The sequence below is a fragment of the Sarcophilus harrisii genome, chromosome 1 (assembly GCF_902635505.1).
Source record: "Sarcophilus harrisii chromosome 1, mSarHar1.11, whole genome shotgun sequence".
In the NCBI taxonomy this organism is placed as follows: Eukaryota; Metazoa; Chordata; class Mammalia; order Dasyuromorphia; family Dasyuridae; genus Sarcophilus; species Sarcophilus harrisii.
Window position 1 is genome coordinate 647,470,366 of NC_045426.1, and position 13,865 is coordinate 647,484,230.

The 13,865-nt window shown below is 39.7% G+C and overlaps 1 protein-coding gene across 1 annotated transcript; it reads right to left on the reverse strand.

The window, feature by feature from the left end:
* Positions 1-241: 241 nt before the first annotated feature.
* Positions 242-5,628, reverse strand: LOC100924633 (beta-1,3-galactosyltransferase 2). The gene is made up of 2 exons (XM_012543864.2): positions 5,475-5,628; positions 242-4,264 (listed from the first exon to the last, which is right to left on the reverse strand). Exon 2 carries the CDS (start codon positions 4,250-4,252, stop codon positions 3,224-3,226), a length of 1,029 nt encoding a protein of 342 aa, XP_012399318.1. The 5' UTR covers positions 4,253-4,264; positions 5,475-5,628; the 3' UTR covers positions 242-3,223.
* Positions 5,629-13,865: the final 8,237 nt, after the last annotated feature.

Consider the following 13,865-nt stretch of genomic DNA (forward strand, 5'->3'; position numbering starts at 1 on the left):
ATCCTCAATTTCAGTTCCACTACTTAACACATGGGAAAACTGAGACTTAAAAAAGACATGCAAAAGACTTTTTCAAGATCATGAGGAGGTGAATGGACTCCAGCAAAAGATCATATCCCTAGTTGCAACCCATTGATGCTGTTTGAGTGGTCTAGATTAGTGGCTATAAGAGAGTTGTTAAGAATCCCTTTTAAATCGATCGAAGGTTTTAGGAGTGAAAGAATTCACTCATTCCCGAATATTAGTTGCCAAATGAAAGTTTATTGTTAGATAGAAATCAGTTTACCAAGAGACTGACTTCTATAGTAGCAGACCTATGGAAAATGAGGTTTTTTCAGTGGACAGAAGGTCCTGGCAGCAAAGGGAGCTACCAAAGTCCATCTGCAAAAGACCTTCATTGAAGGAAGCTGTTGTATTGGGTCTTAGTAGGGACTAGGACAGCCCAAGTTGGCTCATCTAAAGCTGGGTTTCAACTTGAGCAGGAATTTGAATAGAATTGAATGAGTTTCTTTAATTGAATAGGGCTGGAATTCTTTTGCTCAAGACTGAACCAATCCCCCACTTAGATAATAGAATGAAACTGTCTTGTTTCCCTCAGGCCAGGTCCCTCACTGAGGCAGAGTTGAAAATTTTCTCCTTCAAGGAGTTTTAGAGTTTCAGGATCCCTTCTTCATCACTATCTATCTTCAATGGGCCCCAGTGAAGAACAAGCTAACCCAGTAGAGTTATCTTATGCAGAGCAATCCTATATTGATGCCCCTTATATAATTAGGTAATTATATAACCTTATTTATATAATTAGGTAATTATATAACCTTAATTATAAAAAGACATCAACTCCCAAGGCTATAATATATAAACAGGACAGTCACAACTACTGAATTGATTTACTGATGCACACAATTGGCAGTTAGCATACCTTCCTCTGGGTCCTTCACTACAAAAAGTCTCACCTTTCCCTTTGTTATGCATTGCAGGCTCATCAGAAACTTTGCCTGCTTGTTAGAAAGTCACAATAAAGCTTTTCCCCTTGCACTGGAGATGGGTTGAGCCTGTGGATTCATTCTGAATGACTCCCCACCCTTGAGATTTGCATCTCATAATGATTTGTTGAACCTCATCAGTCACACTAGTAGTAAAGACCAGAGTTTGGGATTTCAATTCATGTTTTCTCAATCCAAATCCAGAGTTTTTTCAGCGTACCACATTGACTCCTCACACCTAGAATTATACCTCAAACTGACCTAACGTGAAATTAAATTCTACTGAAGTTTTGCTTTTGAATATATATATAAGAGGCCAGGAATACACTAGCCAGGAGGGAGACAATCCCTGGACATCTGAGCTGAATTTTGTTCTTTCTCGTTCCCCTTCACAGTTCAATTTTACTACTTAACACATGGGGAAACTGAGACTTAGAGAAGACATGCGAGTGACTTGCTCAAAAGATCATGTCTCTGGTCACAACCCAGTATCTCAATGGCCCCGTGAGAAGCAAGCTGATCCAGGAGAGTTATCTTATACAGAGCACACCTATATTAAAGACCTTATACAATTAGGCAAATTATAGACTTCAACAAAGGGGCTTTTGAATTGAGGACCAGGGCACCCAATACCCTTAGAGCTCCCAGCAGCTTGTTGGGAGGGTAGCCTTTAAAATAGATAATACAATTTAGTAATTAGAAATTCAACAGGCAGCCACACTTTTTTGGCCCTAAGCTTTGACCCTAAGTTTCTTATAGAGTTGCAGACCTAAGTGACCAGGATATATAGTTCAAAAAAAACAACAGCAGCAGATTTCAGCCTGAGGGCACTAATTATCTGGTATTTCTCTGTATTTCAAAGAGTTTACTGCCTGGGGCAAGGACTCTCCTTCTGGAGAGGAAATGACCATTCTAGTAAAGTCTCAGAGGAACTGCTAGATTTTCCTGAAGAGAGAGAGAAAACTGTGAAGAACTTGTTTCTCTAGTGTAATAACTGGGTGTGTTAAGGGCTCCAGTCTTCTGCTAAGAGAGATGCTTTAGATAACACAGCCCACTCAATGGCCTATAAACTAGGAAAGCATGTAAAAATGGAATGGTTAATGGCTTTACTCATTCACCTCTATTTGCTGGAGCTTTTCTGTTAGCAGAAGCAGCCAGACTTACCTGGGAATCACAATCAGTCAAACTGTAGGCAAATTGAATCTACCTTAAGCTGGGTATGTCACAAGGAACAACCCAGGTCAGTGATAACCTGATAAGGCCACAATATGATTCCTGGAGAAATGGCCCAGTTCAGGAGAACAATCGTCCTGATAAAACCACTATTTGATTACCCCTCCTGTCTTATGGTTTTTATCTTTATAACCCCTGCTGCCTATGCCCACCTCAAGCTCAGTTATAACTATCACTCTCAATGCTGCATGTCTGTCTGCCTGCCTAGGGAAAATAAAAGCCCATTGGCACCCCAACTCTTTCTTCAACTGAACTCTGGGAAAAGGTTGACATGCCCGAACTGAGAATTTTAGATCAAGTCAGAAGTTCCCAATCTCATGAGAAAGTACACCTCCCTAACAGCAGCCTACCTGAGACCTTGAGACTAGGAGAACTACCTGAAAAGTAGCCATTTGAGATCAGCCAGAAGCAAAACACAGCTGAGGCTCTAGATGCACAGCATGGAGATGTATCCCAATAGAAATAATTTGACATCATTGGTCCTGTCATATTAGAGAGATTAATTGCTCTTCTATACAGTGTGCCCTGGCCACAAATATTCCCTTTGTGTCTGCCTTTCTACATTTGTTTCTTGTGAGTCTCAGGTTTTGGGGGGAATTTTTTATTGCTAGTTTTCTTATTATTGCATTTCATTAAATACCTTTGATTGAATTGTGTCCTTTGATTGACCAGTTGAAGTACTTGGAAGGGCTTATAAACTATGGTCCTCGTAGTAGCTATAGATACAGACACACAGAATACCTTGCATCGCCTTGAGTAGGGACACTCACTTTGTGAGAGTTGTAGCATCCCAAAGTACCACTCTGAGTTTCCCCACCAAGGATTCAAGTAGCTTTGGAAATGCTGAAGAGTATGCCAAGTGAATAATATTGGGGGAAGTTCTGAATTAGTACTTCCAGGGGATCCAGGTCTTACATGTCCCAAAGGCAAATCCTGGAAAATGTGTAGAGTCGGGGCCATTGACTATTGTCTTTGTCTGACCAGAGGGAAGGGAAAGAGAGTATCTATCAATCCCTTAGACAAGTAGCATTGACTTTCTGGAAGTCTGGCCATAACTGCAGCAGTTCCTGGGGCTTGAAATGGTGAACCAGGACAAGATGATGGAAGGCACAATGTTCATACTCTTGCCGTGTGATTGAGAAGGCATAAGGGGGGGAAGGTGTGGGTTTTATCCCTAACTCTCTGATGCATAATCCAATATACACATCTTCCAAGTAGATGGCCCTGACTTTCTGGGCCATATCCAGGATCCTAATGGCCAGGGAGACAGACAGCACATAGCCTGGGCCAGCACAGTACACAGGGTATTTTTCTTGAGGGTACAACTCAGGAGGCATGTACCACTTGTCATCCGAGCTCCGCTGGGGTTCTGAGTCAAGGTAGATGTAACCTGTGATAAAGTTTGGCGGTGTGGGTTTCTCAGGATGCAGTACTTGATGTATCAGGAAGCTGGGGTTTAAGAAAACATCATTATCCACCTTGAGCACATAGCGGGCAGTGGGACAATACTGGGCTATCCACTCGAGACCCATGAGGACCTTGAGAGTCAAGTTGTGGTATGTATCCAGGAAGCCCACCTGGAGGAGATCCCCGTGTTCCTTGTCCTCCTCCTCCAAGAGGGCTTGAACTTCTTGAAAAAAGAGTGGTTGGGGCAGACCAATAACAAAGAGGCGGCAGATGACCACGTTAGGTACCAAGGTCTCATTGCCCCATGTTTGTCGGATGATTTGGCGCACCCCCACCTCTTGAGGCTGGGTCATCACAAGCATGAGCAGAAAAGGGGTACCTTTGGGACCTTTACACCTGTCAGGATGGTTGATCAGAAAGGGATAGGGATAAGGATAATTCATGTCCAAGGGGTGTGGTGTCCGAGCCAGCCACTCAAATTTCCTCAAAGAGGTCCTTGGGGATGGAGGCCGCAGATTCATTGAAGATGTCCAGGATTCTAGCAGCTGACCCACCAGCAACACCAGCAGTCCCAAGAAAACTGTGCCCAGCACAGCTCCCAGTACCAGCCGTCGCCTTAATAGCTTCATGATGTCAATGTTCTGGGTAGAGAGGAATGAGAGAACAGATAAGTAATGGGTACAGTTACATGTAACACTTATATATAACATGTTAGGACTTAGGCATGCCCAGATTTCCATTCAACTTTAGGCAGGCTGTTTTTTGGTGGGGGGGAACCTGGATTTGGATATCTGTGAATACTAGAAGAGAGAAGAACAAGAAGGAAGGGAAGAAAGGTCCCCCACCTACACTTTGTGCCAGGTCAGCCAGCCACCAATTTGCTGAGTCAGTGACAGGTGAAAGGGGTTTAGGAGCCTGTATTTTGTAGGGGAAAAGAGCCCTAGGTCCCAGTCCAAGGGTTCCAGTGGCTCTTTATATGGTTTTAATCAAATCACTTTCCCTCTTGGAGCTTAGGATTTCCCCATCTATAAAATAAAGATATTAAATAGATTTTGCCCAAGAGTTCCTCTATCCCTATGATTATGGTTATTTTGTGAGAGAAAAGAACTGAGGGTAAGAAGAAATTCAGAAGGTCTATGTGGAAGCAAGTAGAGGTTTGTCACAGCTGGTTGTGTCAAAACTGTTGGACAGGTGAAGGGAGGGGCTGCACATGTTCCCTATACTGGGAACTGTGTTGTGAAGAATAGAAATTATGGGTAGAATTTGTCTTGATTTCCTAGAAGAAGTTCTGTCTTCCTGAATTCTTCCGTGTGTGATGATCTGATCCTTCCCTCCCAGTTCCAGCCAGAATCCCAGCCCCAGAGCCACAGGATAATGGGTTCACTCCAAGGAGACAAATCTGTACCCAGAATTCTGGTCCAAAAAAGTCCAAAGCAAAGCTTTAAAAAAAGGAGGAGGGAGTTTCTCTCCATTCTTCCCTGCCCTGAACCCTGTTCCAAAAAGGTCCCAGTTTCCCTTCTTAGGGTCATAGAAGTCAGATTGTAGAGTTGTTGCCATCAAAAGAACTGACATGGTCTGGGGAAGGTCCCTGCCACTCAACCCTGCTCCCTAACCCCAATCTCAGCCTGCCTTCACCGTAAAGAGAGACAGACTCAGTGACAGGTAAATAGCAAATACATTATAGATAACTATTTCTTGTAGCAAATACCTTATAGATAACTATTTCTTGAGTTAAATTCTTCCACTGAGAAATCCAGGGGCCTGTCCTGGGGATGGTTTCAAAGCTTCATCTCCCAGATTCCCTCCCTTTATTTCCTTTCCCCTCTAGTCCAGATAGGTTGAGGTCCTCACCCTCTTTTCTGGCTGAGTCCTGGGATTCAGTGGCACAGGAGTCCAATTCAGAGAGAATGTCAATCACCTGGTCAGGGAGAGACGGATATGGGAGGAGTGTAAAAGTGGGAAGAGGAGGGCACCTGCCTGCCTCTCTTACTTGAAGTATTGGGTGGGGCAAATCACCTAGGCAACAGAGAAGGGTGGCCAGCATGGCCCTGCCTAGAACTCGACTGATTAGAATTCTGAGGGGAAAAACTGGCTATTAACAGTAGTAGCTGAACCCAAATACCCCAATTTCCAGCAAAAACTGCCCCCCAAGATTATGTGAGGGTGGAGGGAGAGGGATTGAGTGGTTTTTATCAGAACCAACTACAAAGGAAAGCTGGAGGGGAACAAGATAGAGAATTATAATAGCTCACATTTTTATAATGTTTTAGACTTTACATTTATTTTCTCTATGATACTAGCCGCCAGGTGAAGCCCCCTTTTATCCTCCACCAAATCCTGGGAGGTGGGTGCAATAATTATCCCATTTTACAGAGGAGGTTGACCAAGGTTGTGTTAACCACACAAGGAGTGCTTGAGACCATATTTGAACGCAGCTCTTTTTTTTTTTTTTTTGCTTCTGCATTTTATTTTATTTTATTATTATAGCTTTTTATTTAAAAGATATATGCATGGGTAATTTTTCAGCATTGACAATTGCAAAACCTTTTTTTCCAATTTTTCCCCTCCTTTCCCCTACCCCTCCTCCAGATGGCAGGTTGACCAATACATGCTAAATGTGTTAAAGTATAAATTAAATACAATATATGTATACATGTCCATACAGTTATTTTGCTGTACAAAAAGAATCGGACTTTGAAATAGTGTACAACTAACCTGAGAATAAAATCAAAATGCAGGACAAAAATAGAGGCATTGGGAATTCTATGTAGTGGTTCACACTCATTTCCCAGAGTTCTTTCGCTGAGTGTAACTGGTTCAATTCATTACTAGTCTATTGGAACTGATTTGGTTCATCTCACTGTTGAAAATGGCCACGTCCATCAGAATTGATCCTCATACAGTATCATTGTTGAAGTATATAATGATCTCCTGGTCCTGCTCATTTCACTCAGTATCAGTTCATGTAAGTCTCTCCAGGCCTTTCTGAAATCATCCTGCTGGTCATTTCTTACAGAACAATAATATTCCATAACATTCATAGACCACAATTTATTCAACTATTCTCCAGTTAATGGGCATCCACTCAGTTTCCAGTTTCTGCCCACTACAAAGAAGGCTGTCACAAACATTTTGGCACATACAGGTCCCTTTCCCTTCTTTAGTATCTCTTTGGGATATAGCCCAGTAGTAACACTATGGGGTCAAAGAATATACACAGTTTGATAACTTTTTGGAACTCAGCTCTTCTTGACACCAGGTCCTGCACTCTAGCCATTGTGCTTCCTAGATTACTTATTTCTAACTCCTATAGTTTCCACTCAGATGGGACCAGCCAGGAAGTAAAGAATGTTGAGGAGGAGGTCACCAGAAATCACCCAGAATTGTGAACTCAGTGGGACTGCTGCAAAAAGTTGTTAATTGTACTGATTTGGGCACCATATTAGAACCACCTACCAAAGAACCACACAGACATACAGTATAGGCCAAAGAAGCCCAATACAGAGAGCATATGTGGCATGAAGCTCACCATGAGGGTTCTGTGAGGAGGGGAGTGGTCACTCTTTCTATAACATAAAACTAGGCTATTTCACCCTCTTTTCTCCCAGTTACTAGAGGGTTAACAATTATTACTGCCTTATTCTACTCTTCATTTGCTATTCTGCTTGGTTTCAGTTGAAAAGAACAAGTAATTATCTCCTGGTATCTTCCCATCCCAACTTTCCTGCCTCTTATTATTTTCTTTCTCCTATTTGATTGTAAGCTCCTTGAAGGCAAAGACTTCCTTTCTTTTTACTTATTGTATCCCCAGCACTTATCACAGTGCCTAGCACATAGCAAAAGCTTAATGAATGTTTATTGCATGGTGTAGATGTGAGAGACCACTGCAGTCAAACCTACTGATGTTCTTTTGAACATCAAGTTTTCTGATGAAAGACTTACTGAGCCTTTCTAAGTCAGAGTGGATATTTCTCCCTCTCACCCCTTTGATTTGAAAAGTTAAATACAGGAAAGAAATTCTCTAAAAGATAAGTTGGAGTGTTAGGTGTGAAGATCGTGTATTTTTAAATCAACAGGAGTCAGGAATTCAGGTTAGGGGAAAATCGTCAGTCTTTATTCTCAGTGAAGAAGGATCGGAGGTGGAAGAGAATCGGCGATAGCAATGTGTGCAGCTGAGTCAAGAAGCTAGCTCGACCAGCAGCCACACAACCAGCAGCTTGGAGTCTCGAACCCAGCCCAATCTCTCCCAGCTTTTCTTCCTCCCTCTCTCTCTGCCTCCACCCACCAAAATCGTCATTTCCTATACAACACATCAGGACTTGCACGGAGAGTGGGGAGGGACCATTCTTTATCCAATCATGTATATTAATAGAGTATAGCCCAATTACTATCTAGCCTCATGTACTTGGGACCTCAGTGCATCAGCTCAAACCTCAGCCCATTACAGTTAAGGATACTTGATTAGAGAGTGGGAACAACAGCAGGCAAGAGGGAAGGTCTTCATATATTTATCAGAATGAAGTTGTTAATGTTTTAAAATTTCAATGTCAAGCTTCATATGTATTCTAAATTATAATGCAAATGTATTTTTCTTTTGTGTCACATGAAGTTGAAAAGAAGAGAAGAAACTGAATAAAAATAGAAAGAAAATACAGGCTGATCTGTAATCAATTTATGAAATTCTGTATATTTATGATATTACATCTTAAACCCCAGCCTGAGCTGAATCAGAAATCTTAGCCAAAATGCTAGGAGGCAGAAAGCCCAACAGGCTTCAGAACATTAGTGCTCACCCATCTGTTTTTCTTTTTCTGGTGTCCAGCATGGTAGAATTAATTCACAACTCTACTAAATCTGTTGATGTGTGCCCGTTTTTTCTCAGCCCCTCCAGCATGGATTATCCCCATCTTGTCATCTTTGCTAGTTGGATGCATGTGAATAAAATCTCAGAATTATTTTTATGCATGTTTCTCTTATTATGGGGCAGTTGCTTTGGCAAAGATGAAAACTACCTGTAGTAACAATATCAGCATTTCACATATGGTAGGGGATGGGGAAACTAATCCTCTCCATACCCATTATATGAATGCATGGAGGCAGGAGATAGAATTAAGGGAATAACTAGTTATCCAATTTGGTAACAATGTTAAAATGTATGAGAGTTGTGGTTCATAGCTTGAAAGGATTTAAAGAGATTCACTTAGTCACAAAAGAGTTTATGCTATAGCTGACGGGCCAAATTCCAAGAGCCTGGCAATTAGAAATTGTTTTGGGAGAGTTTTTATATTGAAAAATTGGGGTTTAGCTAGCAAGGTAACAGCCTATACAGTTGTAAATTATAAAAGAGAGATACAGAAGGATATAGAAATGTCTTTTCATACAGGTAAGGAAATAGGATATCTTTTAACAAAGTATTGTCAATCAGACAGAATAGGGTTTTTGCAGAGGACAAATAAGGAACAGATAAGAGGGTTTATTGCTCCACATTCCTTAGCTAGGTATGTAGATGAATAGACTCTTGGCTCTGACCCACCATCTCCCCGCTTCTGTCGTTTGAGGAGAGGAAATTCTGGTGACAAAGGTTAGGGACCCATATAGTGACATGTGTAAAGAGGAGTTTATAAAACAAATCTGAAAATGTGGTCAGAAGACAGATATTAGAGCTAATTTGATTCCCCCACCCCCACCCCAGCAACAAGAGAGGGAAGACAAAAAGACTAGGGAGTAATAGTTATTCTAGCTTTGAGTTCCTATGGATCCTGAAATCCATAGGTTAAAAAAGAAATAGAAGATTCAAGAATGAATTCAAATTTACAAGGTTACAATCAATACAAGGTTACAAATCTGGGTGGCATAATGGAGTTTGCCAAAGGGGTGGGTTAAAGCAGGGAAGCTGATGAGTTCTTTACTGGACAGGATAACTGTGAGATAAATATCATGAACATAGTCCTGGCAATAGTCTCTATATTTTCTGAGAAACAGCTTAGCTAAGTTCAGAGAGGTTCAACACTGGTAACTGGCCATTTGGTGATGAATCTTTTTGCCATGACATTCCATGAAACAAAGAACATAAAATAGCTTTAAGTCCAATGTGGTCCCTCTTGGCTTCTGCAGAGATAAAAGCAAAGGGGAACAAAAGAGCATGACAAGAATCACAGTTTTTAGGCCATAAATATCAACTCAGATATTGGCATTCTAAAAGTGAGGCCTTTGATCTGTGAATATATATGCCACAGAGATACTGAACCACATTAATCTAAACATTCTTGGTATAAATTAATCACTTAGCTGAAAATTCCCCAAGTGAAGTCAAGATATCGGAGTAAAGTCAGGAAGCTGTTCGAGCTCTCCCAGTTTCCCTCAAAAACCACATGAAACCAAGCCTCTGGACACAGTCTGACCGAATGAAACTACTCTCCAACTTAAGATAGACTGGAAAGTTTTCAAGAAAGATCAGTTTCACTGAGGTGAAAAGGATGCTCAGACTGACTCTGAGAAAGCCAGAGAGAGGGTTTTAATCACAGTAAATCAACAACTAAGATCCTCAGTCTTGGCTCAGTAGAGGAGCAAATCAGTGGGTCAGCTTCCAATCCCAGTTCAGAAGGCAAACTCTAAGAAACCAGGCTATTTCCTGAACAGAGCAGGCAAAGCTACCCCCTACAAACACAAGAGGCCCCTGTACTGATTTGGGCACCGTAAGCCAAGGCTCAGAGCTGCAAAGGAAACTTGGAATAGTTCCATCTTTACCCCAGGAGCAGAGGTCTACCTTAAAAGTTTAATAAAAGGAAACATCAAAAGAAAAGTAAAGAAAATAAGCAAGAAACAGAAAAGAACCCTAACTATAGAAAGCTACTATGGTCACAGGGCAAACCAAAACACAAACTCAGATTAGGACAGAATGTTCACAGAAAAAATCTCAAAGAGTGAAATAAATTGGTCTTGAGCACAAAGAAGCTTCTTGGAAATGCTCATAAAAGATTTCAAAAGGCAAATAAGAGAAGTAGAAGAAAAAATGAGAAAAGAAATGAGAGGTATACATGAGAGAGTCAATAGTTTGGAAAAGGAAGAGAAAAAATTGAAGAAAACAACACCTTAAACAGTAGAATAGATCAAATGGAAAAAGATACAAAAGACAACTGAAGAAAACCATATATTAAAAATTAGAACAGAGCAAATGGAAGCTAATGATTTTACGAGACAGCAAGAATCAGTCAAACAAACTAAAAAGAATGAAAAAATAGAATAAAATATGAAATATCTCATTAGCAATATAGTTGACCTGGAAAATAGATCCAGAAGAGACAAATTGAAAAATTATTGGTCTAAGCCCTTTTTGTAGTGGCTAGAAACTGGAAATTGAATGAATGCCCATCAATTGGAGAATAGCTAAATAAGTTGTGGTATATGAATGTTATGGAAATTATTGTTCTGTAAGAAATGACAGCAGGATGATTTCAGAAAGGCCTGGAGAGACCTACATGAACTGATGCTGAGTGAAATGAGATTCTTCAACAACAATACTACATGATGATCAATTCTGATGGACGTGGCTCTCTTCAACAATGAGATGAACCAAATCTTTCCATTTGTTCAATAATGAAGAAAACCAGTTACACCCAGCGAAAGAACTATGAGAAATGAGTGTGAACCGCAACATAGCATTTCCATTCCCTTTGTTCCTTGCAAATAAAATGTTACTTGCATTTTTTGATTTCCTTCTCAGGTTATTTTTAGCTTATTTCTAAGTCCAATTTTTCTTGTACAGCAAAATAACTGTATGGATATGTGTACATATATTGTGTTTAACATATACTTTAACATATTTAACATGTATTGGTCTACCTGCCATCTAGGGGAGGGGATGGGGGGAAGGAAGGGAAAAGTTGGAACAGAAGGTTTTGCAAGGGTCAACGCTGAAAAATTACCCATGCATATATCTTATAAATAAAAAGCTATAATAACAAATTTTTTAAAAAAATTATTGGCCTACCTGAAGTCCATGACCAAAAAAAGACCCTGGATTGTATTCTACAAGAGGTCATTAAGGAAAACTGCCCCAATATTCTAGAAATAGAAGGTAAAATACTCATTGAAAGAATCCATCTGGAAAGAGATCCCATGTGGAAAATTCCAAGGATCATTGTTGCAAAACCACAAAACTATAATCTCCAGGAAAAAATACTGCAAGGTGCCAGACAAAAACAATTCAAATATGAAGGAGCAATAGTCAGGATTACCTAGGATCTGGCATTTTCTGTAGTAAAAGATCAGAGGGCCTGCAATAACCATATTACAGAAAGCAAAGGATCTGGAATTACAACCAAGAATTAACTACCCAGCAAGACTCAGCATCATCTTTCAGGGGAGAAGATGGAGTTTCAGTGAAATAAGAGACTTTTGATCATTTCTATTAATCATTTAAAAAACATTTATAAAGCACCTAACATGTCCTAAGTGCTGGGGACACAAGAGGCAAAAGATAGTTCCTGCTCTTAAGGAGCTTACAGTCTAAGCTTATAGGAGTTAAGATAACAAACACACACATATATAAAGCAAACTACATACAAGATAAAAAGGAAATAATTAAAAGGGAAGACATTGTTATTAAAAGGAGTTATGGAAGGTTTCCTGTAGAAGATGCGATTTTAGTCAGGATTTAAAGGATACAAAAGAAAATTATAGAGAAATGAAAAGATGATTCACAGATTTTGCTTGAGGAAGCAATTCAAGGATCCAATGAAATTGGTTATTTCATAGGCTATTTAGTCTTTTCTCTTTTAAAAAATCACTAATGTCTTTTTTATATATCATATTTACTTCTAAACATCTTTCTCTGCAAGTCATCCTTGTAGCAAAGTTTTTAAAAGAAAAAACCCAAAACTAATGACATATCAACCACATCTGAGATTATGTGCAATATTTCACATCTCTAATTTTATTCTTCCTCTGTCTTCCCCTCTGAATGAAAGCAGGGAGGTACTTAACTCTTACTTAACTCTTCTTCAGGGCTAAGCTAGATCATTCTAATTCAACAGCTTTCAATATTATTTTCTTGTTCATGCATTGACATTGTTGTAGTCATTGTATAAATAATTTTCCTGGCTCTGCTTATTTTATTTGATATAAATTTATTTAGGTATCCTCATGTTTCTTGGAATTCATGTCCTTTGTTTCTTATGGCATAGTGATGTTCCATTGTAGTATAACAGATGTTTGAGAACTGACTATAACCAGGGGATTTGTAGTTCAGAAAAACAAAGATTTCTCTCTCAACCCTTAGAGCAACTTGGGACTATAACAATCTTTCAGTCAGAAGATAGATTGGAGTCATGCTCTAAGATCTATGGATCTTAGAGGGACACAGACAATCTGAGACACAGACCAAGGAATGGAGGATGCAAAAACTGGGCAACAATATCCCCACTTTTACCTTAAGAATTGATCTGGAAAAAACTGGTGGCACAGGAGCAGCAGACTAAAGGAGAAACTAAATAGACTTGAAAGGAGGATTGAGGTTTTCTGACTGTGAGGTTAAATTTTATAGTTTGGGGCAGCTAGATAGAGCAATAGAAAGATTACTAATCCTGCAGCCAGGATACCTAAATTCAAACTAACTTCACTAGCTATATGACCTTGGGCCAGTCACTTAGCCTTGATTACCTCAAGAAAAAAAATAAACTTTATGTTTGTTTTGATTTGTATTATTACTAGCAATTTGAAACAATCTTTCATATTGTAAGAAATAAGAATTTTACCAGAACTTTACTGACTTGCTAATGAACTTAACAAAAGGTTTTATTCTATTTTCTTGCAAGAATGAGTGTTTCAACTAATAGATACACTTTTGAAGGGCGAAAACACAGCCTTTTAATCTCTAATGGAATGCACAAGTGCCTCTCCTAATTACATCTCCCCTTGGTGTTCACTTTATTTCGCCTTATTTTCCCATGAATACAGTTCTTTTATAAGTTTTGTTTACTGTGTTCCACATCAGTCTAACTGCTAGCTTTCCCCACAAAAAATCCTTCCAACATTTATCATTTCCTCTTTTTATCAACTTTTCCAATCTGATGGAAATGAGGCAGAACCAGTTGCTTTAATTTGCATTTCTCTAATATTGATTTGGAGCACTTTTTCACATGGCTATTGATAGCTTGTATTTCTTCCTTAGAAAATTGCCTGGTACGTGGCTCTTTCCAACAATGAGATGATTGATGCCAGTTCCAATAATCTTGTGATGAA